Here is a 26213-nt window from a genome sequence, read left to right on the forward strand (position 1 = left end):
CTAAATCTTGAATAAGTGAATGACTATGTATGCATAACTTATATAGTTTAATGTATCAAAAACTTATGCATCTCGAAGTAGTAAGTTGAAAGTTGGTATGTTGGATATATAACAAAACCAAAATGTCAAGCAAATAGTACTAAATTTCTATCTCGAGAATTTTATGTAAATATCATTATTACTATACCTCACCTAAGGAATATATAGTAAAATGAAACATAGTTTTCTTCTGCACAAATCGTAACCTATATAAAATATCTTCTTCAATCAACAAGAGCTATTATTTACTACAAACTTCAGAAATATACTGTATGGATCTGAGACTAATTTTACTTCATGTCAATGGTTTGATGCATAGATTTTATACAATATGCATGTCATTTTCAGTCGTATAAGCTTTGCCTATAAAAAAGGTTGATAGGATTTTTAAACTAAGCATTTTCATCTGGTGAAAGTAGAAGAACAATTGAAGAATAACTGAGCATAGGGTATAGATTGGCATCAAGGAAATGAGCATATTGTTTGATGGCCAATTCTCTTTCTGGGACTTCGTTGGATAGAAAATCAAATGGTGCAGGCTTACTAGTATCCACCAATGGCTCCCATCTATATCCTGGGCGCTCGGGCAATGTAATTGTAACCGGTAAATGACTGGTGTTGAAAGCAACATAGATTTCTCCCTTCACAGAATCAATCTGGGTAGAAACAAATGATAATCCAGTCAAAGTACTGCAACGGAAATTAGAAGAACAGAAGGGGTTGTGGATACAGGTAAATAAAGATTTCTCAATAACCTATCGAATAAACAGCAATATAAGCAAGAACAGAACCGCGTTAGTTGATCTCACCAAAGATTTTTCGGCAATACACTATTCTATTAACAACATTTGACTTCCCTCAAAACTGTGTAGATAGTGAAACTCTTGCTATTACATAGGGTTGCCCTAAACTTTTGAATTATCAAGCAAGTCACTCCTCTGGTCAAAAGAAAAAGCAAGTCAATTTTTTGCTAGGTGTTTGATGGCTAAATATATATGAAAAAAATCCCATGACCTTTACCACGTTCTTTAGAAAAGCCCCCTACATCTTTTGTACTTAAAAAAGCTCTTATCCTTTTATTTGTCTCAGTATATGCCCTAGGTTCAAGTGAAAGGTCGATTTATGTTATGGGTTTGTTTAGGTATGGAGTAAAGGTTAGCGGCTTCTTTAGGGATTAGTTAAAAGTTGGTTGTTTCATGGATCAATTTGGGTTAATTGTTGCCTTTTTGCAATCAAATCAGGTCGGGTCGAGTTTGGGTTTAGGTTGATCCAATTGGGTTTTCAAATTCAAATCAAAATTGATAGGTCTACATACATGTATGAATTCTTTTTTCAATCCCAAGAAATTTGGATTACTAAACTTGAGGATTGAGATATTGAAACTGTCGTTATCAAGACTTGCGGATTGATCATTTAGGAATTGATATTTATGTGTATATATTCAACTCCACTTGATACCAGTAGAAATAGATTCAACATCAGTGGACAGTTTAATTACTAAAGCAGTTACTTTTGTTCTTTTATACCGAGTTGATTTCTGTAAACATCGCTCACTAGAATAATAATACGGCATAGAGTATCACAAAACATGACTAGTAACACCCCTCCCCCGACTTATCTATGAACCTGCTAATTTAAGCATGTGCCCAAACCATTGTCCAGCATGTTCTGTGCATCTACATTGATTCTTGTATATGCAATTATGGTTACCGCACGTATGTTAAACATGTTCTTGTAGCATATACACTAGAAAAATGAAATTACCAAATTGCAATCCTAGTTGGTTATACTTCCACATATTTCATTAAAACTGCATCATGCAAGTTGATAGGCTCTATAGCAAGCAGGGCTCTAAAATGGAACAACCTAATTCCAGTTCAGATAGTCAACTAGAGATGAGACCACTTTGTTTCTAGAGCTTGTTAATTGTTATATCTTACACTAGATCATATATTCCTTATCCTCAGATACAAATACCAGTGTATAAAAGTACAAAATCACAAATGTGACATGAAGGTTTGATGAGAAAGTACCAATGTGAATGCAACAAAACGACTTGTGTCAGACCAGTCTGGCTTTCCAGGAGTATGACCATGCCACTGCAACCTCTCTGCCGTTGGGAAGTCATTTAAGCCAAGTGACTCACATTCACTGCAAGATTTCAACACAAATCAAATAATCAAAATGCAGAACAGGGAATTATGAGGGCATGCTCACTCAAAAAAGGTGCTCACCGGCGGAACTTGGTCATAAGACGGAAGAACCTGAAGAGATCAGATGAAGACTCTTCCTTTTTATCCCACCGAAAGTAGTTGATCTGCATCACAGCACTAATTAACAAAATCAACAATAAAGGGCAAGATAAATTTGGACCTAATGAGGGTTTAGAGGATCACATAATTATCATGGCAGTATGTGTTGTTGTTCCCCCCTTTTGTGTGACCATATTCATCACCCATGTGAATCATTGGGACACCCTGGTTAAATAAAGATCATAGTTAGTAAAGATGATGAAACCCCAACCACAAGCTACATGAATAAATACTTTAGTGAAAAGTAACACAGAAAATGGCTTCAAAGTTTAACCCGATCTTTACAGAATTACTCAGACAAACTAGGACACTAAAAGTATTTTATTATAATTTATTTTGGGTCGTATTATTCATACCAACAAAAATTTCCTCAAAGGTGATATTAGCTTTAAGTGGGCGGTGAATAAATGGCCAATTGCAGCCTTTTGTCTCCCACAACTTCAGATAAAATGGTTTAAATATAAAAAAGGACCTAGAAGTAAAATTAAATAATCATCAAGCCCCTATTGTTTTATTGCAATCAAATGAACAGTCAACTATTTTAACCTATTTGAACCATTGACTGGATGAAAATTAGTTAAAAGCTCCCACTTGTTTCCAATTGGGTTCAATCAGATTCTTAGCATGATATTAGAACCCATATTGTTTTTCCCATTAGTTGTTTGTTTCTTCTGTTGTTTTCACATGTTTCACATATTAGTTTCAATTGTTAGCAAGGGCCCTTAAAGGGTAGGGGTGTTGGAAGGGTGCTATCCTACATCGGATAAGTTTAGAATTTGCTAAGCCTCTCTCCCTCATTGCCATTTAGTCTTAACTCTAAATTCGGATCACTAGTAAAGAATGATACATGTTCTATCCTTTAAAAATCATCTAATAGTATTTATGTTACTCTCCCCTTCAATTGAGCTCATAACCAAGTCAATGAAGTTCACAAATAAGTCCATAAACAAAATTTAATGGAGCTGCTCATGAACAAGTTTGACCAAGAGCAAGTTGAGCGTGGGTTCTTTCCAACCCAACATCATCTACTAAGGCCTTTTAGTTGTGACTTTACTACATTTTTGCTTCATAAAGCAAGCAAAAATTGTATTTGAATGCATACCAAAAAAAAAAAAAAAAAATACATGTAGCATTTAGTAATCTATGTTAAATGAATTCCACAAATATCCAACTGAGAGAAACTTACAGTTTAATTTCCTTTAATTGTAGTGTCTACTTCTGACATAAATACAGGTAACTGTAGTCCCATGCGACAAAATAATCCAATGTGCATAACAATGATTTAACCTTACTTGGGAAACCATAAGGCAGAGGAAGAAATTCCGCATTTGGCGTTTCCTCAGTTTCTTTACCGAAATACTTGCAAACTCCCCCTCCTAAATGACCATTGTGTATACAAGTTAATAGAGCCAATTAAAGTGAAAAGTCCAAAGAGAATATTTGGTTAGCAGGATACAAAGCATGGCATTTACAGAAAAATTTTTGACATGAGGTTGCATGTGTAAAGGTGACTTCTTCAAATGACCAAAGGAATGGATTTGATGCTTGATGCAACAGCTTAGTTGATAAAAAGTACAATGTTACAGATTCAAATCATGTATTTACAATGGCAGAATCACAATTTTGATGAACTTCAAATTAACTAACTATGATGAAGGTACAATAATGTTAATTTCACTAGTCACATTTTTTTTCTTTAGCTTTTCCTCAACCTATCTAATTGTCAATGGGCCCTCAAGTAATCAAATGCATAAGAAGAGTTAATTATATGGAAATAGCATGCTTTCAGTCGCTATATTTCTTATTCAAGCAAATTAAATCATCAAAAGCAATTGTTTCTCTTTGGCCATTTTTGGTAAAGCAAATGGGCACTTCTTTAAATTCTGAATTTGGACAGCTAAAACTTGAAATGAAAAGGTACTGAAACAGACATTTGCATTATATTTCTTTTTTTTTGTTCCATTTCTGCAGCCCTGGGGGCCGGGGGAGTGGTTTGTAAATCATAACATGTATCTAATGGATACTGACAATGGTAGTGTTTCCAATTCAAGCCATCAAGCTGGACAAATTCTATCCTCCGTGCCAATTTCATATACCTGTCCACAGTTCCAGCTATAGTTATGACTTTCTCCATCATTGTTGTCTTCCCCATTTGCTAAGTTGTGTTTGTTGTTATAGGTAACTAGATCAGCCAAAGTAAAACCATCATGTGCACATATAAAGTTGACACTGTTCCATGGTTTCCCTCCTCCTTCCTGATTCACAGACACAGCAAGGATTCAAAGGAATGAATCTAAAAAAAATAGATGATTTCTTTGGAGTTCAAAAATATTACATTTGAGACAATGTAGGATAAGATATGTCCCAGAAATGGCTAATAACTATCAAGGATTCTATGACGGGAAATTTTAAATCAAAATTCCATATTTGCATACCAAAATGATTCTTTCCTTTCTTTTCTTTTTTTTTTTTTTTTTAAAAAAAAAAACATAGGAAATCTTTTATGAGAAAGATAATGAGAACATAACTATCACCTGTTTGGCGCCAAGTGTGTTCTAGAGGCAGATCATAGAAGACAAACCTGATATAAGTTTGGGCTTCCACAAAGGCATTCAGCAAAAGCCCCAGAAAGCCCATCTGTACCCTTGATAAACTGTCGTACAATGTCTCGATACTGAAACAGAAAGGAATATGCATATAAATACAGAACCACTTCATAAAATAAAATATAGATGAATCTAAAAAGGTCAGCTGGATTTGCCTAGCTCAACTAGGAAGTGCAGTGCATCGGGAAGATAGGAAAAAAGAAGCTTGGACATGGAAAAATAAAACTAGCATTAACCCAGATTTTTTAGTAACTAAGATTTTCATTTCAGTATATTTGAATCCCGAGCAACTAGTGAAGTCAATATCTGAAAATTAAGAATTGAAAAATATTGTTTATAAAGATTAGCCGTGTGTGGAAGTAAAAATTAGTAGTCAGTAGGAGTTCATTTATCAGCTAAAGAACTACTAGGAAAACCAAAAATTGTATTTGACCAATTCTCAGCACATTACAAATCTAGCAATTATGCCTAAAGTAGAAACAAGAACCATAAGATCTCAAACTTTATTAACCTTTTCAAACTTTGAGAGCTGAGAGGAAGCTAATAATAAGCATCTAAGTTCATGCACGGGAATACAAAATGCATCTTTCAATGCCAAGAGGCAAGGCATCAGCCTCAAATGCTAGCACTGAGAGCTTTCCTTAATATAGACAAATAAGGAAAAGGGAATAATACAATGCTATAAATTTTTAAATTCATCAGTGTTATTAAATCTCCAGTTACCTTCCCATTCCATTCTGACCAAACCCCCCAGTGAGGAAATCTGCCAACTTGGTAAAGGCCACCTGCATCCCATGCTTCAGCTATAAGCTAAAACGGAAGTAAGACCAACTTTTGTTAGTTTCTCTTCAAGTAATGTCAAGAACACATAGAAAATGATTTTTATTTTTTTTTTTAAAAAAGGGGAAACAGGGGAGAAAGGAAATAAGTGCCTAAAAAATGTAAGATAAAAAGTAAAGAAATGAATATAAATGGCAGTTTGACCATTTTGCCAAAGCATTCTACTAAAATTATTTCATAGGTTTAGCTACTGTTAATAGGTATCATCCCACACATATTAAGTCTTAGGTTTCTTGTGACCTTATATTATGTTGGACCCCTGTCTATTGGAAGTGATTTAAATGACTTAACATGGAATCAAAGCTAGCCTATCAGTCCCTTTCTTCCTAAATCTTTTCTGTTTGTGTTGTGACTGTGTTGAGTCACTTTCTTTTTCAAAAGCAATACTGAGCAAAAAAGACTGGATGAGAGAGGATACAAGAATAATTTTTCAGATTAAGGATTCTATTGTATCCAAGGTAATTGTATTATTATTGTTATTATTATGACATCATCATCATCATCTTTGTCTGTAATTTTTCAGATTATTTGATTGGTTCGTATACTAGAAAGGAGATCACTCATATGTAACGGGTTTTATAGTTTGGGGAAGCAAAAATAATCTCAGGAAAGATTTCTTATCGAGTATTTTATGGAAATTAAATGTGTATGAGCAGCTAAATGTCCTTCTTTTTAAAGCTAATGTGAAAACTCAACAATCTCATTGTGTATTGAGCAATCTGTCTTCTCCTAATGCTACCAATGCCCTTATGAGCCAAGGTACTAGGAATGATGCTGGTAGAGGAAATTGTTGAGGTAGAGAAGGTCAACATAATAATAATTCTTGAGGTGGTTTCCAAGGGTGGGTGTGGATTTGGATGGAGTAGGGATAATGGACAAAATAATCAAAATAAACCAATCTGTTATTACTATGAAATTGGACATGGTCATACAAAATGTGCTTGTTGGGAACCTACAGCAACCCTCAACAGCAGCCCTAAGTATCTATGTTACTGTGATTCTTCATTCTCTTTCTTAAAGTATCACTGTCCAACACATTGCCTGTCACGGGATATGACCTTGAAAAGGTCCTCCAAATACATGGAAGAACTAAGAAAAGAATTAAACACACCCATATCCAAACACACCCCAGTACGAATAACATAGCAATGTATTTTTAACCTTCTCAATCCCCAAATCTTACTCTTTTCTAGTTTTTATAGCTTTGCTATATTACATTAGAGTTCATCTGTTATTGTCCTAGTTTATTTAGTTCCAATCTGATTTTTTTTCCCACAAATATATATCCAATTTGATTTTTTACTTATGAAAATGATTTTCTCCACATATATTATATTCCTTGTAGGCGTTGGCTGAAAAGACTAAACTGCATCACTATATATGAAGCATAGAGCATTTACAAGAAAATCAACTAAAGTGTACTTATATTATAATGCAAATACCATGATAATACAATTTAAGTTTCAAGATGTTCTATTTATTCTACACTGAACTTGTGCACTGATTCAAATATGAAGTAATTGGATGTTTTACATGAGTCAAAGAACTAATTTCTCATTCATTGCAATTTGAATAAATTTAGTTAATTAGATCCTACATTGTATTTGAATCATTTCAGAAGTAAAAAAAAAATCACAGAAAACTTAAAATGCATGAGCTTACTGAAGCATTTAATTTTATGAAGAGATTTTCTATCCATGCATAAACAGTGTGCAACTAATTTAAACATTGAAGATTATTTACAATAATTGTATTCTTTCCAAACTAACTATATTTCTAATAGTTAATCTATTAATAAGACAAACGAAAAAAGAAAGAATAAAAATTGATTCCTATGAAACAACTAATTATTACTAGTCTCAATAACCATGTATTTTAACCTAATACTATGGCAAATTCTTTCCCTGGTGACCCTAGCCATGGTACCAAGATATCCTAAGAGATTCAAAACTATCTTCATGAAGAATAGATAATTATTCTCATATTGAAAAGACAAGTTAACAAAAGGATTAAGGAAACAAATCTAAGATTTATACCTTCACTCCATGAAGTACAGGATCATTACTCATCATGTCAATCAATGGAGGATTGCTGAGAGGGGTGCCAGTTGTTATCAAGTCACCTTCTAAAGGATCTCCATATACATTTACTGAATCCCAAAGACTATTAACATAAGACAAAGAAAACCACATAAGAGAAGAAAGCCAACACAAATAGAAGTAAATGTGTATTAGTTGTTTGTTTAGATTAACCTGCTACTCCTGGTCATAATGGAAGCAAGATCAAAGCGAAACCCATCGACATGCATTTCTGTTACCCAATATCTGTTGCATGAAGTGAAGAAGTAACACATAGCTCTCCAAGACGATTGGGGTTGTTACAAATAAATTGGCAATAAAAGGGATGGTACTTAAATATGAGCCTTAGCTTGCATAAGAGAGAAGAGTTCAAAGGAACAACAATCACAATTTGAAGAATAAGAGCCTAAGTAGATAGTAGGGAATATGCTAGGCTAATGTGTAAAAATCATCTAAAAGCAACTTCAAACAAACAAAAGCAATGAAATTTTACAGACATACCTGGCAATAAAGGAATATGACCTTATTTTTATCCTAGAATTAAGCTCACTCTTATCTGTGTATAACTTTCTTTAGCAAAATGCTGCTATTAAACAATTTGTTTGGTAGGAAAAGGGTATAGGAAGAATTTAGAACGTTGGAAAGAAAATGGAGCAAGAGAACCAATTCTCTCATTAACGATGGAGAAACTAGGAGAAAAATTAGACTACAAAAATTTAATCCTTCTAAAGATGACAGAAAAAGGGAAGAAACTAAGTAAACTAGCAACAAATAACTCATTCAATTGATGACTAGTCTTAACTTTCAATTTATTTGGCATCCTTGATGAGGAGGGATATGGAAAATAAGGAACACAACAATTGTGGGAGATTTTGTGTAACGCCCCAATTTTTTCGAATTCTGTAAATGTTGGCATAGGTTTAATTATGTTAGTGGGCCTCTAGAAGGCCCAAGTTTAAGATAGGACCCGGTAATTTTAGTTAATTTTTGTTCCATAAGAAAAAGGGAGTGAAATTATGAAATATGACCTATGTGAAAATGTTTGAAAATGCTATAGACTAATTTGTAGTGGCCAAATAAATAGTAGTGCAAAATAGGAGGATTTGCATGTCAAATTTTTCACTTTTAATGTAGTGGCCGGCCAAGGTGATGGATAGTTGATAATGTATGCATTTTAGCATTTTAATAGTTAATGGATGATGGGCATAGTAAGCATTATGGGCATATTTTTATTCGAATTATGGCATGAGTATGGCACAAATATTAGTATATCATTTATGTGTCATAAAATGTTGAGTGATAAGAATAACAAAAGAAAGTAAAGGAAGGATTTTGTTCATTCTTTGTTCTTCATAGCCGAATTTGAGAGAGAGCAAATAGGGGAAGAAACCCTTGAATATTCAGTCACTAGGAGGGGGAAAAATTGAAGGTAAGTTCTTGGTACTTTGCTTCTATCTTGATGTTCATTAGTTCTTCTTAATTCTATCCTAACTCATGAAGCATATTTTGGTTTTTGGTTGTTGTTTCATGTTCTTTTGATGAAAAATGGAAGATAGGTAAAGTTGAGCCAAACAAATGAGCATGCATGTGCCTTAGATGCTAAGGGGAAAAATCGGCTAACATGTTGTGCTTTAAAATGATGAAATGGAAATTATACTTAAGTAAAATCATAGATATGTGATGATTGATTGGTGATATACATGTTTAAATAACAAGTATGCAAGTTAGGTGTGAAAAAGTGATTTGGTAATAAATGCTTGGGACAAGACAAGAACGTGACTTTGAAAAATCACCATAAATTGTGAGAGATGAATTAGAAGTGAATAAATTATGTAATTAAAGCTTAATGAGTCTAGTTTCAAATGAAATAAACGAGAACATATTTTGAATTACGTACAATGAGAAATTTGATTTGTAATGAAGAGTGGTCGATTAGTCAAACAGTGAAATATGGGAAACTTTAAGAAAAATCTGGTATTGATTGGCCATACCAAAATTCTGAAAATTTTATGGATAGAAGATATATGAGTCTATTTTAGGAAAATTAACGGCACTTGATTTGGAGTTTCAGTAGCTCAGTTATAAATGATTTAGTGACTGTTGCTCGGAAGACAACTTGCAATGAAATTATGATTATGTGGTAAACATTGACAAAAATTTGTTAATGAGTTGCTTATTAATTTCTTATAAGCTTACTATGATCTGTAGGTGTGGTTGGCCGAATATTGTAAGGGGTTAATACGTAGTTTGTATTTGAATAGTTAGATTAACGTGTTAGTAATCCAATTGTAGGCGGTTCTTGTGTGGATCTCGTAAGCATATCGTCGCAAACAGGTGTGTAACTAACACCCTCTTTCTTAGTTTAGATCGGTAAAAGTCGAAAAGCCGAAATGTCGAAAACCGGTATTTTGTAAATTTGCGAGTGTGCGAATGCTCGTGAGGTAAATCGATTAATGTTTTTGGTAAGTTGCAATGTTTGGACTGCAAAGTGCATGATTTCTGGCCCTCGATATTTTTGGGCTTAATGGGCCAAAATTGGAATAATGGGCCAACGGGCCCAATTCGGTAAGAACCCTCGGTAGTAATTTTGTTAGTACGTGAAAGGTAGGAATATGCATGAAAAACCCTAAAATAGATAAATTACTGAAATATCTTTAAAAGTGGAAAATTTACAGTTTTACTCCTAGGAGATAAATTACCGAAATGCCCCTAAGGTTAAATTGACCTAAATGAATGTTTGACAGTTGTTATTTACTGCATGCCATGTTATTATCTGATGCATGGGACTGGGATATTGACGGAGAAAGTACTGAAAGTGGCTTGTCCACGTCTTTGGAGGCTTTGCCTCAATTCTCATGTTAATCGAGCATTAAGGTCAGAATCGTGGAGTGTTAATGAGTGGGTTGAGCTATTCCCACATGGAGTGTATGGTGGTACGGATGGAATGTAGTGGTTGGTGGGTTGAGTAGTCTCCCAAATGGGCTTGCATATATTCTTGATGTTGCATGTATTTTGAAATGGGCCTATGGGCCATCTCATTATCTGAATAAGGGGCTAAGACCCAGTTTATTATAATCTGAAAAGGGCTCTGGTCCAGTACAACTGTTACCTGAATGGGCTTAGACAAATAGGCTTGAGCTGACTTGAGCTTTGAATGGGTTTTCTTTACACACTGAGTTTCCCCAAACACACCCCTTTTATTTTCATCCACGCAGGAAATCCACAACCATAGTGAACTTGGAACTGTAAGGGAATTCGGAGTGGCCACCCGTTCTGAAAGTTTGATTTTCTTCTGGTGAACTGGATATCCTTTTATTTACGTTTGAAGTTTTGGGTTTTTAAATGTAATAAGGCCACTTAATTATTTTTGATGGTTTTAATATGTATTACTAAGATAGGTATTACTTATTTTAACTATTGAAATTGGATAGCTTTAGAGCGCGTTTTCAAAAAAAAAACAAATTGATTTCAAAATAACACAACAACAAGTAAAGCTTCCGCAATGAAAGTATTTTCCAAAATTAATCACTTTTCCTAAAAATGACTTAATCAAATCGGTTTCCTAGAAATATACATGACGTTAAAGTGTGGCAATGGCGGTGTGCATGTCTAGGATTGGATCCGAAGGGAGCTTGGTACTTAAGTAGTCCGATAGACTCACCTCCTCTTTTTCGGTTTCCTACCTGGTGCACAGCTTCCATTCACTTTAACCTATAATTAAATTATCTTTTAAAACACTAAGTAGGTTTTTCTGGATCAACAATATAAAATGTTTTGAACGCTTCGATGTGGCATGTCGGATCCGGCCATAACGTCGAGCCGGGTTTAGGGTGCTACATTTTGAATCTGAGTGCCAAGGCTCTAACTATGCGTGAATTAGTTTGGTTAAAAGAACTGATAGAAGAGCAAGGATTTGGACAATGCAACCTCTAGATTTCCATTGTGACAACTGAGCACCAATATACACTGCATCTAATCAAAAATTCTTGAATGAACCACAAATAAAATTGATTTTGATTTAGTTTAGACATAGATTTGAACACAAGGGAAGTGCACAAACACAAATAAATCTGGCAGTCAATGCTCATGCTTACGAGTCCTTTAGAAGGCCAAGATTGATTTATGTTTGTAACAAGCTAGATGTATATAAAATAAACAAACCAGACTTGTTGAGGGAGTGTTATTGATGACTTATGCAAAAGAGTGTATGGCTTTTTGTTTATCATATCACTCATCTTTGTTTCTATTTCTCTTTTCCACTTGAAAGTAATTACTATCATATAATAAATTTTCCAGGAACAAAAAACCAAAACATATATGCCCAAAAAGGTAAGACCAACATGAGTAAGTAGCAAGCAATAAAATAGGAACATGTCATCTACCTTAGGCAGTCTAATATAAATTGACGCACCACAGGATGGTTACAGTTGAATGTGTTTCCACAACCTGAATAATTGTAGTACTCTCCCTGGAAACAATACAAATGATATTGAAGTCATAGTGATCATTGACCTAAAATGATATTATAATAAGGAAAGAAAGATAGTAGTGTGCGGGATCAACTGGCACTAGATATCTAGTTTGCAACTCCTACTGCTGTAGTTTTGGGTTTTGTTCAATACCGCTTTCCTTTTTTTCTTTTTTCTTTGCTATAAACCCTACTCAACTAGTTAAGTTAGTTCATATATGTCTTCCAAGCCCCTTTTGCAGCCAACCTATATCTATAACCATTCCATCAATGAAGCCTGTTCTTATTTCAATTGTGATTAAGATTCTTATGACACCAATGGAAACTAGAAAATTCAGTGCTAAATCTTACATGCATGATCAATATGGAAAGTGAGTTCCCAACCATAACTTAAATATGGTTGAAGAAGATAGAAATATTAATCATCACGATTAAAATATCACAATATAGACATCATGTAAGTTAAAGATAAATACTTAGTCAATAAAAAAAACAACTCACCATGAACAAATTAAAATATATCACAGTATGTAGATGGTAATATCGTGTGTCTAAATAAAGAAGCAGCATGCCAATAATACTATTATAAAGATTTCATTAACCTCTTGAGGCAGAGGATACAACTGCAATAGTTCAATAGATTTGTTTGTGTCATATAAAGTTTCAGAACAGTTATACCTTAGGTGCCAGCATGTAATAGACACAGTTATCAACACCTCTAAATGACAAACTGAGACCTTTCTCATTGCCTTCAGCTGTGTGATTGAAAACAACATCCATTATAACCTATACAAAAAAACTCAACTAGTAAAAAAACTAAAATTTTCTCAAGTGAATTTGCTTATTGAGATTGGAATCTGCTATGCTCTGACCTCAATTCCGCGTTTATGTGCTTCTTTAACAAGATATTTGAATTCATTAATTGCATCACGACCACAGCTACGAATACCAGAAGATGAATACCTTATCATGGGGGAAAAATAATTGATTGTTGAATATCCCCAAAAGTTCAACCTTGACAAGAAGGTACTGATGTGTAAGTATGACAGGAAGTTGCAAATATGAAATTTTAAGTTAGACAAATGTTGCCAAAGTACAACTTTTCAAACTTAACTTCATCAATAAAGATGCAAAACTATTCGATGGATGCAAAAGAAATTGGCAAACTGAAAAAGATCCAGCATCCTATGAATTGTCTCTTAGCTATTAAATAACATAACCCAATCTTAGGATTTTAGATTTTAGAATTACACACAGGGAATTTGTTTGTTTTTCTAGCAAACTTAACCCTTCTGAATTTTATGGACTACTCAGACTTGTTTAGAAGACTAACGCTGTTGATTTTTTTCCCTAAAATGTCTTATTTTTTAGAATAGACCACAAAGAAAGATTTATTTGTAAAGAGCAATTAATTTGGCATGTCACTCCTATATTTAGACACATGAAAGAAGATTTATGTATAAATTAGAGAAGAAATCTACAACATGCAGATGATCTGCCATGGCACAAGATTAAAGAGGAAAGCAGAGTCCTAGGTTTCTTGGTTCATTTGAAATTCCACAGTATTGGTGAAGTTGCATAGCCTACCCTCATATTTTCATCAGTTAATAATGCATTTCATTCGTGTGTTGAGGAAAAAGAAGATTTGACATGTTAGTTATTATGAATCTACAGAAATCAAAGATGAGTTACAAAGAGAAGTTATATCAATATTCTAGATAAAAGGAAAAAAATGTAGCATATGAAGTGATTGCCCTCATGAAAGTGTTATGGCAACTCACTCCACTCAAGAGGACACATGGAACTTGAGAGTGAATTAAGGGAGAAGTATCCACAGTTGTTTAGATACCACAATGATCAAATCATAGTAGACAGGTTCGTTCACACCCCCCATTGAAATTAAATCTGGTAATGATAAGCCAGATCACAGTATTTTGTGGCCTTGAATTCCTAAAATTGGATCCAGATTCTTACATGAAACCCAGAACTTTTTGAAGAAAATGAGAATCAAAACATGAAAAGGTGAGGGAATTAAAAAAAAGAAAGTCGCCTAATTGGCTCACATTATAATACTGAGCGTAGAATATTATAAAATGTTGAGTTTCTACCTTGATCTTGTTTCTGACAAGAACTTCATACTCCATAGCTAACTTAATTAAACTGTTAAAATTTTAATGACATTGATGTGAGTCTACATGTATTTCACTGCTGACATGAATAATTTTTCTAAATAATTTTATGAACTTTAAAGTTTGTTGAATTTTTTAATATTTTTTATTAATTTTTATAAAGTATACATGGCTTGTCACACAAACTTCCACATCAACGCCATCAATGTTTTAACACTCCAATTAACTTTTTTCATCTAACAAAAGCAATTTAAATAAATTTTATAGGTTAACAGCCAAAATTATTAAAAAAAGAATTAAGACCAAAGTGACAAAAAAGGAAAATGTTAAAAGCAAAATTTATCATTATGCCTCCTTTAAATAAATTATGCTAGGTATTTTGTCTCTTTGCCCATCTCTACAACCACAACTTGTAAATACAGTTCAAAACATAATACCAGTCACAAGCTTGTCTCATCCTAGTATTATAGGTACCATTAAATTCCAACACCTTTTACCTCAAATTTTATCCCTCTTTTAAGATCCAAACTAAACTGAACAATCTATGTGACTCATACACCCTAGCCCAGATTCCAACAGCAATGATAAATCCTATATCCCTAATTTTATTCTAAACAAATACTAAGCAGATAGAATACCCAACCCTATTATAGCATCACAAAGTCTAGTAAATTTGACAGTCTTCTACCATCTGTGCAACTTTGACTAAAGTAAAAAGTTATCATGACTAATGGGTTAGCTAGAAGCTTGTTTAGATGCAACCAATTTTCAAATCTTTTGCTACTTAATTAAAACTAGCATGATAACCAAAAATAGCTCGGAATCAAAGGTTGAAATTTCATACTTATAGTCACCCAAAACAGAATTGTAGCTGTAGTACTCCAACTCATTGAATTCTTGACATGGCATTAATTCTATGCAGTTGACTCCAAGTTCCTACAAACCATATAAACACATAGTAAATAAACAAAGCAAATAATTGTTATTCTGTTATCTCATTTCATCATCTCAATAATGTATTTGAAGGATATAACTTAAATATTCTTAAGTATACAGTGTTTGTTTCTAAGCAAACAGGTTGGGCAAAGAAACTAAACAATTTGTAGTCAAATGTTACTCCATTTAAGAACAAACAATTCATATAATTGTTCTTGGTAAACCGAAATAGGAACAATTTCTTTCACAAAAGCATATGCTTGTAGAAAAATTGCTTTGGATAAATAGAATGTGTCCTAACCATATTAAAATAAGCTCCATCAAGCATGAGAGGTGGTCAACTATCAAAACCCAACATTAATTGTCTAGACCAATGCTTTAAAATCAAAATCATATTGCTTACCCATAGGGGTACAATTTTTGTCTTGGTACTAGTGCATACCAGTACTAATGTGTTTCATTGTACCATTTCAAGTTTATTGATTTTTTTAACATTTTTCACATATATTTTATAATTTAAGCTTTAGTTTCGTAACAAATATATATTAGATTTACATACAAATATGTCTCAACCACATAAATATATATATATTCAAATATAAAATTTAAAATTATTAATTAGGTTCAATAACCTAATATTGTATTTTAATTTTAAAGGTAATTATAAAAACAAATATGGTTAAGATAAAAATAAGTAAAAGATTATTTAAAATATCAAAATCTCATATCAACCCACACGAGTTGGTGCAAACCGATATTGACAAAAACACACCAAAATAGTTGAAACACTTCAAATTTTTTACCAAAACAAACCTTAAACTACTTAGTATGGATTTAGGACCGAAACAATATGTACCAACCGATACGACCAGTAAAAGTATTGTACCGACCATCATGGTCTTGACAAAACCCTCATCTATGGTTCTAGTATGAACTTTAACTGTTGATAATAATAATATTATTATTAATATAGAGATTTTAGGGATTGACTAGCATCTAATGAGGCTGTATATAATATTTTACTTTCCTTCCTTGTACGTGTCAACTAGTATAAATAGTGATGTATTAGATTGTATATTTGATAAGTAACATAACCAGAATATTATTCTCTCCTCCTCTCTCTGTTTTCTTCCCTATTTTTGTCTCTTCTTCTCTGTTTTCATAGCTGAAACAGAATAGCCCCAAACAGCCCCTTTTCTTCTTTTTCTCTCTTTTCCTCACTTTCTCTCTCTCTCAATTTTACAAAATTCAAATGTCTCTAAGTCTGAAAATCATTTAGAGTTGACGATTTAGCTAAGCCAAGATTCTACCAAAGGTTCCCTTTAAAGTAATTTAGTGACGTTTGTTTCATAATTAAAAAGGCAACAAGCTACAATTTTGACAAAACTAAACAATTAAACTCATTTATACGACACAAACACAAAACTTTCTTATGAATAAATTAAATGGTGTTAAAAGGAGGACCAAGAAAGAGAGCTCAACTCCATATTTAAAGAACACGTACAAGAGAAGACAACGAAAAGAAAAAAAAAATAACTACACCTTAATATGACCTAAAAGGTATCAATAAACTCTATCAGGGGAGCAACAATCCAACCAAACCACATAGGCCACCCTAGTTCTAGCAATGCAGCAAACAATCAAGGTAGGCCAAGTCATTTCAATTTTACTTCGTTCAAGTATGGGTCCTATCAAGTTGTCATGTTCTGGTTGAGTCATTATGTTCATCCTGTTGCAACTATTATGTTGTTCAATTTGAGTAACATCAAGTTCAGGTTACTTCATGCCAAGTCATTTTGAATACAAAGCCTTTCTAGTCCTAATTAATTTAGATTTTATTATTTAAAATTTCAACTCATTTAAGTCTCAACTTATTTTAGGTTAAGATGTTTTAATATTTAAAAAATTTAAAGGTGGTATGTGTCGCTAATCTATCTTTTCCTTTTTGTTTTTGTATTCTAATATGTTTTAGTTAAAATTTTAGTAGATGCATTAGTCTCACCAGAATACAAGCACCTTAAGAATATTCATGCAAGTAATAGGAAGTAAGACAAAAAAAAAATGATAGTTGGACACAACAATCAATTAGTGCATCTAACTTGTTTATTTTCTATAGTATCAGCAGTTATATCAATTTTTGTGTTAATGTAAAAATAGTTGACAATTTTTCCTGGTAGAATTTCACAAAATAATCTATGATGGTTGATCAAAATCTACTTTGTTTCCTTTTTTAGAAACAACTCTTTGTTCTTTCATATAGCCATGAGGCAAAGAATAGATTAAGGTGCTGTTTGTAAGCTGAAAAATTAAGTATTGATAAGTATGGAATTTAAGTTATAATATTTATTAGATATATTACTCAAAATTAATTATGGAATGTAATTAGATTATTTGATGCATATAGGTTTTAAATTATAAAAATTATAATCTACATTTTATCTTTAATTTTTAATCATTTTACCTTATTCTAAACAAAAGTCAAATTTTAAATGTAAATTTTTATAAGATAATATAATATTAAAATAAATTAATTTATTTAAAATATCCTCCATTAAGTGATAAATAACTTTTATTTACTTAATATTTTTCACACTTTTGTATAAAAAATATTCTATTGGATTTTTTTTTTTTTTCTCAACGATTTATCGAACAAGGCCTAAGTCACTTGTAAAGCAAGACAACTACTTTACCACTATCTGAAGTCATCTAATAGTGAAAAAGATAACATTTCAGAGAAAGCACCACAAATTGTTATATACAATGTTATAGGCTCTACCTTTAAGTGGTCAAGCTTTTCCACCACACCACGATACGTGCCAGGAAATTTTGTCCCACTAGATTCATGCTTTGTATATCCACGCACATGCATTTCGTAAATTATGAGATCTCTGTCTGGATGTCTCAAAGGTAAATCACCTTCCCAATCAAACTAGAAATATCAAATAACCAAATACACAGTCAAGGAATAAAAAGTTAAAGAAGAAATACCAAATGGTATCCCATGGTGAGGATGAAACCAAGTTCAACATTCAAAAACCATGACAAACTGCAAACCATACAATCACTTAAAGAACAATAACAATTTGCTGTCATATTTCTTTCAAATTTATAATGTTCTATTTTCCTGTAATCTTTTTCATAAATAATGAGGTAATATGATTTTACATTACGATGTATAAATATATGAATGCATGTATATTTATGCATATTGATGATAATTAGGATGCCAAAATAAAATGTTGACGCTTATTAACAGTAGTTGACCAGATTAGAATAACTAAATAACAGCTAACCTAATTAGCATGATCTTAGAAATTAGATTTATGATCTGATTATTGATTTGTTGGGATTACTCATTACTGTACAGCCTTGCAATTCCCTTATATAGGAACAGAAAAGTTGTATACAAGAGAAGCAATGTCAGTTTCTCTATCAATCTCAGAATATCTCTATTTTTGACATAGTATCAAAGCCTAAAATCCATATTTGGGGTCTTAATTCCTCTTTTTTACAAAAAATTATCCCCCAAACCCTATAAACCAAAAATTTGGCACTTACCACTTTAGCCTCATTTTCTTTTCTTATTGCCACCTTCAGTAGCATTGGAGCATCATCATCTGCCAACCTTAGAAGCCCAATAGTCATCCACCTTGCACTTGTATCTCACATGCCACCAACATCTTTTGGGCAATTCTTTACATGGCACAAGGCGTCAACCTCACCGACGTTTTCAACTTCCGGTTGCCAACCATTTATAGATGTATGTCCAACCCCTAACTACTACTATAAACCCTAATTGACTCTATCTAAAAGTCATTTGTTGACTATTATTGGTTTTTGTAAGTACACAGTTAAAGTTTCCTTTTGGGGGGCTTGACCTTTCGCCAAGTTTTATCATTCATCAAAGCTTAGAGGATTGTGGGGATATGTTACCTATGATACAAAGAAACCAGCAACAAATGACCCTGCCTTTAACCAGTGGGACTCAAAAAGTTCCCTTATTATGGCGTGGCTTATCAACTCAATGGTGCCTCAAATATTATGAACATATCTATTGCTTGATAGTGCGATAAAGATGTGGAAGGCAACTGCTCTCACATACTCACAAATTGGGAATGATGCTTAGATATTAAAAAAACTGTTATAAAGTCAAAACACCAAACAAGGTAAGATGACAATTTCTTAGTATTATTTTGAACTAAGTGGCTTATGGCAAGAATGAGATTCTTATCAAGATTTTAAAGCAAATTGCACCAGAAATGCAATCAAATTCTAGAAGCTAGGAAAAAAGGAACGAGTTTATGATGTTTTAACTAGATTAAATAACGTGTATGATCAAATAAAGGTCCAAGCACCTTATAAGACACCTTTTACTTATCTTGAGAAAACATATTCCTATGTTTAGCAAGAAGAGAGCCATTGAAGTGTTATGCTCTACACAACACCATTTGAAAAGGTAGGATTCACCACTAGTGGCTCTCAAGAGTAATCAAAAGCCAAGAATTTTGATAAAGACCATTTGCAGTGTGATTATTGTGGGAAGCCGCAGCAGATTAAAGCGACTTGCTAAAATTACATAGTCAGCCCACCAAAGGCCGGGAAGGAAAACGAGTTAATTCAACTCAAGCTCAAGCCAATTTGTCTGAAACCATAGAGTTATCCATAGATGAAATTAAACATCTTAAGGGTCTCCTGTCTCAAATTGACTCTTCCTCCAATGTAGCATCTAAACTTGTGAAGTCAAGTAATGCTTTTAACACCAACATTAATATTGAATCATGGATAATTGATTCTAGAGCGAATATACACATGACAGGATTCCCTAAAAACTTACTTAACTACTCTCTACATCAAGTAAAAGATAATATCCAAATAGCCAATGGTTTTTTATTTTTTTCTTTCATACCCAAAATAGGTTTTGTTAATTATACTCTGAATATTACATCATATTTTCTCTTTCATTTTGTTGTGATGAATATAATCTTAGAAATCAACAGTAGTGTGATTTTAGGGGTTGGTGGCATGAAATTAAGGTGTAAATAGGCTATAAAATCTGTGTAATTGATGTAATCTTGGCCTTTCCTTTTTTTGCATAGTTGGTTAATGGTATAAATATCTATTCATGCTTGAGGGATTGAATTAAGCTAAATTTTCAAAACATACAACTCTTCTATTTCTTACCTTTTTCTTTCCTCCTATTTTTCTCATTGCTCCATCAACTTAGTAGCAGCCCCTTCTCATTTTCTTCCCTTCAATTTCTTCTCAATTTACATGGTACCAACCTAACTACTTTCACTACTCATTCCATTAAAAATCCCAACGCCAGTTAACTCTTCCAACAAAAACTAGTCACCAAAATTTGCATGCGGGCCACATGCTGCCATAAAGTTTTCTACCTCTCTACCACGCATGAGGTGCATGAGCCACCATCCGATCACCATTCTTCGACGCAAGTCTCCCTGAAGGTTCATCCTACTCACCCAGCTCCAATGGTGCTGTCTACTTGCCATACCAACCCCATTTGCTATTTTTCATTGAATTTTTATCTTCAATATGGATGCCTCAAATTTTATAAACAATTCTTTCTCTCCAATATCTAGTTCTCCGACTAACATTACTGTCGAACTTCAAGGTAACAATAATTACATATCTTGGGCCGCTATGTTGAATCATTTAGAAAAAGAAGCTAATAAAATTGATGAAAAGAATAGGCATATTTAGGCCAAACTTGATGCACATTTATGTAGTCTATTGTAACATTCACTTGAGCAAAAGTTACTTTGTTTTAGTCCTGCAATATCTATTACAAAATTTGAACTTAAGCCAAGACTTTATACATTATATTCAACAGATTTATAAAGTTGCCTCGGATCTTGTTCATCTACAACAAAACCAACAAGATATGGCTAGCTATTTAGGTCAGGTTCAAACTTTGAAGGATGAATTCATTGTTCTCATGCCTCTTTCTGAAAATGTGGTTGATCAAGACCAATAGAGGGATAGACTGTTTATGGTACTTGCTTTGATAGTATTGTGAGAAGATTTAGCCTCAATTTGAGATCAAATTCTTAATAGCCCAACCGTTCCTACACTTGATGATTGTAACTATTTGGTTAATTCACATCTTCTCAAGCCAAGCCCAAGTAGAGGCAGAATCCTCTAAGCTAACAATACAGAACACTAGCCAGCAAAGAGATAATCAAAGAAGAAAGGCAAAAGACCACAACCTCATGGTACTTATTGTGACAAAAGTAATCACACACGTGATCCTTGTTGAGCTTCACATGAACAGCCTTCTCATGATAGTCAGCCCACTGCTCATTTAGCCCAAATTCAAGAAAATAGAGTTCTTCTGCTTCCAACCGCCCATGTACAAAGGGTCAAATCTATCACATTGTCTAGATCAAATTATGATGAGTATTTACAATACCAAGCTTCAAAACAACAATCTCCTACCAGTCTTTGTTGCTCAACCAAGTACTTTTACTTGCTTGACTCAGTCATCTTCAAATGGTTGAACAAAAAATCATCATCTCATTGAAACCACTCAGACTATGCTTATTCATTATAAAGTATCACTTCGTTTTTGGGGTAATGTTGTTTTAACTGCTTTTATCTTAATAATCTCATGTCTTTTATTTTGCAAAATCAAAGTCCTAATTCTATTGTTTTTTCAAATCAATCAATTTATCCTCTTTTTACACGAGTCTTTGGTTGTACCTATTTTATTCATAATCATACACCAAGACAAAAATAAACTCCTTCCAAAATCCATTAAATATATCTTCTTAAGATATTCTCATCATCATGTATAAATGTTATCAACCTACCACAAATAAATACTTTATTTCTCTAGATGTAACCTTCTTTTAAACATCTCCTTCCAAAAGAAAGTTGAAGAAACTCTTCCAATTTTCATTTTTATCATTCTTAATATCATACCTCTTTCAAAATACTTTATACATTCTTCTAATAATGATCTTACAGATACAAAACAAGAGCATGTTCCATGTGACTCCTCAGCTACCATATTATCCATCTTCAATCATGCCTCAAGCAAGCAAACCTATTGCTCTTTGAAAATATATCTGTTTTTCTCGTAACTCTCATCCTATTTACAATTTTTTGAGTTACCACTTACTATTACCTTCATATTATGACATCAACCCTGCTTTTATCTGTTGTGTCCATTCCTAAGACTATTAGTGCAACAAAGACAGATCTTGGATGGCAACAAGCTATGGTGGAAAAGATGAATGCTCTTCATGCCAGTCACGCTTAGCATCTTATTCCCTTACCATCGAGTAAAACTATCATTGGGCATGCACATTAAAGTAGATTTTGATGAAAAGATAAAATGATTGAAGACTCATCAAGTTGCATAAAGGTATACACAAATTCCTAGTCTCAACTATGGAGAGACTTTCTCTCTAGTTGCCAAAATTGCCTCGGTTCGGCTACTAATCTCCCTAACTACAATGAATCATTGGAATATTAATCGATTAGATATTAAGAATGCATTTATTTATGGTGATTTAACTGAAGAAGTCTATATAAAACAACCATCATATTTCGATGCTCAAGGGGAGTCTAGGTTAGTACGTTGACTACGAAAACCTCTTAATGGGTTGAAACAATCTTCTAGGGCTTGGTTTAGACATTTCAATGTTGTTATTCAAGAGCTTGGAATGAAAACAAGTGAAGCGAATCATTCAACATTTTACCGTCACAACAATCAAGGCAAGTGCGTCTATCTAGTAGTATATGTGAATAATATTTCTATTATAGGAGATGAGGCATTATCCATCTCAAGCAATATCTTTTCAACCATTTAGAGATTTAAACTCTATGGGATGGTGAAGACATATCAAATATTGCTCTTTACTTATTTAATTTCCCCTCAAAAAGTTTTCAGTTCTTCACCAATATTTTGAAGTAAATCTAAACAGGAGAGGATTGTAATCTAATTGTGAAATTGCAACAGAGTAAGTCATGCTTCATTACAAACAAACTTATATCATAAATTGAGTATAATGAAATAATAATGAATACCTGAATGGTACACTACCCTCCACCATCAACTTGAGAAATAAATTTTAGGGAGAAATTGTTTGCAAGATCCAGACAAAGGCCATCTAGAACGTCACTATTATAACCTATATTTTCCCTCACATGGGCAAAAAGCAGTCACAGCAATTAAATTAGAGTTAAGTACCTGATATTCTGAAGTAGGCACCATTCCGGCCATTTGGGGCCAACAATTATCTTCAGGCCCTAAAGCCCCAAACTCCCCTCTGCTTATAACTGCCTAGAAAAGGGACAAGTAAACCAGTCCTTCATTTCACAAGAAAAACAGCAAACTGAAAATAAAGGAAACTTGGTCACTATAAATAAAAGGCCCTTATTTACCTTTGCATACGGATCCAATAAAATCCTGGAAGAATCATAGTAATGACCAATTTCAGGAGAAAACTCGCCGTCAAATATGTATCCATATAGCATATCTTTAAAATTTCCTTTCAAAAACACATGCCACACATCTCCAGTCTTATTAGCCAATGGATCAAGTGGTATCTGCTCCGTAGCTCTATTCTGGATACGAAACCAACCATTTTATTCAAATTACTCACCAGAAACAAAGATTAGATTGTTAAAATGTCAAACTACGAAATTATTTTCAAACAGACAATTCTAGAATGAAACAAATCCCTTCAACGGAAAAACCGCAAAAGGAGAATAAGGCTCGTCTTGGTTGTTACCTTTACTGCTAGCTTTTTGCGTGTAGAAGAGAACAGTAGATATGTATAAACAAGTAAATACCACGGTTAAACATTTAAAAGCTTTAAAATTTATGAGAATCAAAATGCATAATTTTTTATATCATATGGAATAATTACGTTGGAAAAACTGTTACATTTTAATTGCTTGGTGACGGTTCAACGATCAGAGGAGCTGCCCAAGCTTCAAAGTTTAACATACTGATTACTGAACATAATATAAAGCAATGTAACATCAAAATTTGAGTAACCTGTTGCAAATCCGAGAGAGCAATGAGGCAGAGAGTAGCAGAAGTGGCATTGGCCGAATATATCGCAAAATTGACGCCACAGTCTTGAATAGTGGCACCAAATGGAGCGGGATGGCCCTCAGACACCTGAAATCTCTTTAAAACCTTAGGCTTGTCAACCAAAGCAGTTTCGGCCTCAGCCGCTCCTCCTCCGCGTGCTTTAACCACCATTCTAGTCGTTGATACTGTTCCATGGTTGTTGGATATTGTAGTCAAGTTAGGTTTTGGAGTGGTTTGGTGGCGGAATGTTGGAGCGATGAGGGTGGGAGAATGCTGGAAGCAGGAAGTGCAACGGATTAAGTCCATTTGAGTCGTATTAAATGAGATCAGTTCATGAGAAACTTATTGTTCTTTGTTTTTTCTTTGCTCAATCAGTGGATTTGAGTCTACAGAACTTCTACTGGACTCTCTGTCTCGCTTTGTGTAGCTAATAAGAAGAGATTAAGTGGCCCACTACCACTGCAGCTTTTTAAGCTTTTCCGTCCATTTGTCGCTAAATGGACGGGGGTGCTCATCTCTTTGTCATCGTCTTTCTATATCTTTGGGCTAAATATGCAGTCGTCCTTGTACTCTATTAAATTGCGAATATAACCTCTATTTTTTCTTTTTGAGATATGATCTAGGGATGTTCAAATTTCGATTAAAATTAAATTAATCGACTAAATCGATCTAATTTGGCTAATTGATCGGTTAATCGATCTAATTCTATTAGACGATTAATAATTTTTTGAAAATTCAATTATCGGTTAATATGATTCAAATCGAGTAATTAACTAAATTAATCGAAGTTAAATAATTAATAATACAAATTATAAGAATTTTAATTGATTAATTCTATTCGTTAATTCAGTCAAATGAACAATTTTTTATATGTTATATTCTTATTTTAACCAAAAAATAAAACATATAAATTTCGATTAATTCGGTTAATCGACCGAATTAATCGAAATATTTTAGTTGGGTTAATTTTTTAAACAAATTTTAGTTCGGTTAACGGTTAAATGATTAAAAAGTTCCGTTAATTCAATTAATACTAATTTGATTCAGTTAACCGTTTAAACACCCTTGATATAACCTCATCTAATTGTGCATTTTATTCTATTTTGGTAACCCAATTATTTTTTTTAGCCATTCAACTTTTGAAATTAAAATTTTATTTGAAGTCTAATATGAGATTTTGTATTGATTTAATAACAAATTTAGCTCTCAAATATTTACATATTATATTAATTTAATCCTAAATCTAAAATATTCAATAAATTAACCCTTAATGTTTAGAAATTTTGTTATTTTAATTCTAATCCTAAAATATTTATAAAATTTATCAATTTTGTTCTAACTCTCCCATGCAAGTATTAGAAGTAATGAGTAAAATACTGGGACCATATTGCAGGCTTTTCCCCACCCTAAGCTCAATAGGGTAACACATAATACAAGGAATATCAACAAAGTTGGGTTTCCTTTAATGAAATTATGGGTGATATTGTAATAGTACCGCATACATCATCATATTCAATATCGATACAGGGCACAGTATGTCATCAGCTATAATTCACATTATCTCGCAACTTATTTTAAAGCTCAAAATTATATTATTTTAAAGCTCAAAATTATATGAGTAAGAGTAAGCGTTTAATCAAATTGAATAAAAAATTTAAAATTAAAAATTCTATTTTATTATTGTAATTTAATTTAAAATTTTCAAATTTTATTCGTATTTTACTTATGCTTTTAAAAT

The 26213-nt window shown here is 33.0% G+C and overlaps 1 protein-coding gene across 1 annotated transcript; it reads right to left on the reverse strand.

Annotated features, from left to right (window-relative positions):
- Positions 1-222: 222 nt before the first annotated feature.
- Positions 223-25050, reverse strand: LOC108460228 (isoamylase 1, chloroplastic). Its single transcript, XM_017759644.2, has 18 exons — positions 24437-25050; positions 23818-24000; positions 23624-23716; positions 18185-18337; positions 15317-15408; positions 13216-13357; positions 13022-13129; positions 12258-12343; positions 8050-8121; positions 7834-7960; positions 5681-5767; positions 4933-5025; positions 4448-4606; positions 3644-3727; positions 2436-2516; positions 2274-2356; positions 2073-2190; positions 223-695 (listed from the first exon to the last, which is right to left on the reverse strand). Exons 1-18 carry the CDS (start codon positions 24779-24781, stop codon positions 432-434), a joined length of 2370 nt encoding a protein of 789 aa, XP_017615133.1. The 5' UTR covers positions 24782-25050; the 3' UTR covers positions 223-431.
- Between the last annotated feature and the right edge of the window lie 1163 nt (positions 25051-26213).

Source organism: Gossypium arboreum, chromosome 4 (assembly GCF_025698485.1).
Source record: "Gossypium arboreum isolate Shixiya-1 chromosome 4, ASM2569848v2, whole genome shotgun sequence".
In the NCBI taxonomy this organism is placed as follows: Eukaryota; Viridiplantae; Streptophyta; class Magnoliopsida; order Malvales; family Malvaceae; genus Gossypium; species Gossypium arboreum.

Excerpts from the sequence above, each read along its gene's own strand:
- LOC108460228 (XM_017759644.2), bottom strand. The coding sequence starts at position 24,781 with ATGGACTTAATCCGTTGCACTTCCTGCTTCCAGCATTCTCCCACCCTC. Across the intron at positions 15,409-18,184 it reads AAAAGCTTGACCACTTAAAG|GAACTTGGAGTCAACTGCAT; the intron begins GTAGAGCCTATA and ends TATGGTTTGTAG. Across the intron at positions 5,768-7,833 it reads CTGTACTTCATGGAGTGAAG|CTTATAGCTGAAGCATGGGA; the intron begins GTATAAATCTTA and ends CTTCCGTTTTAG.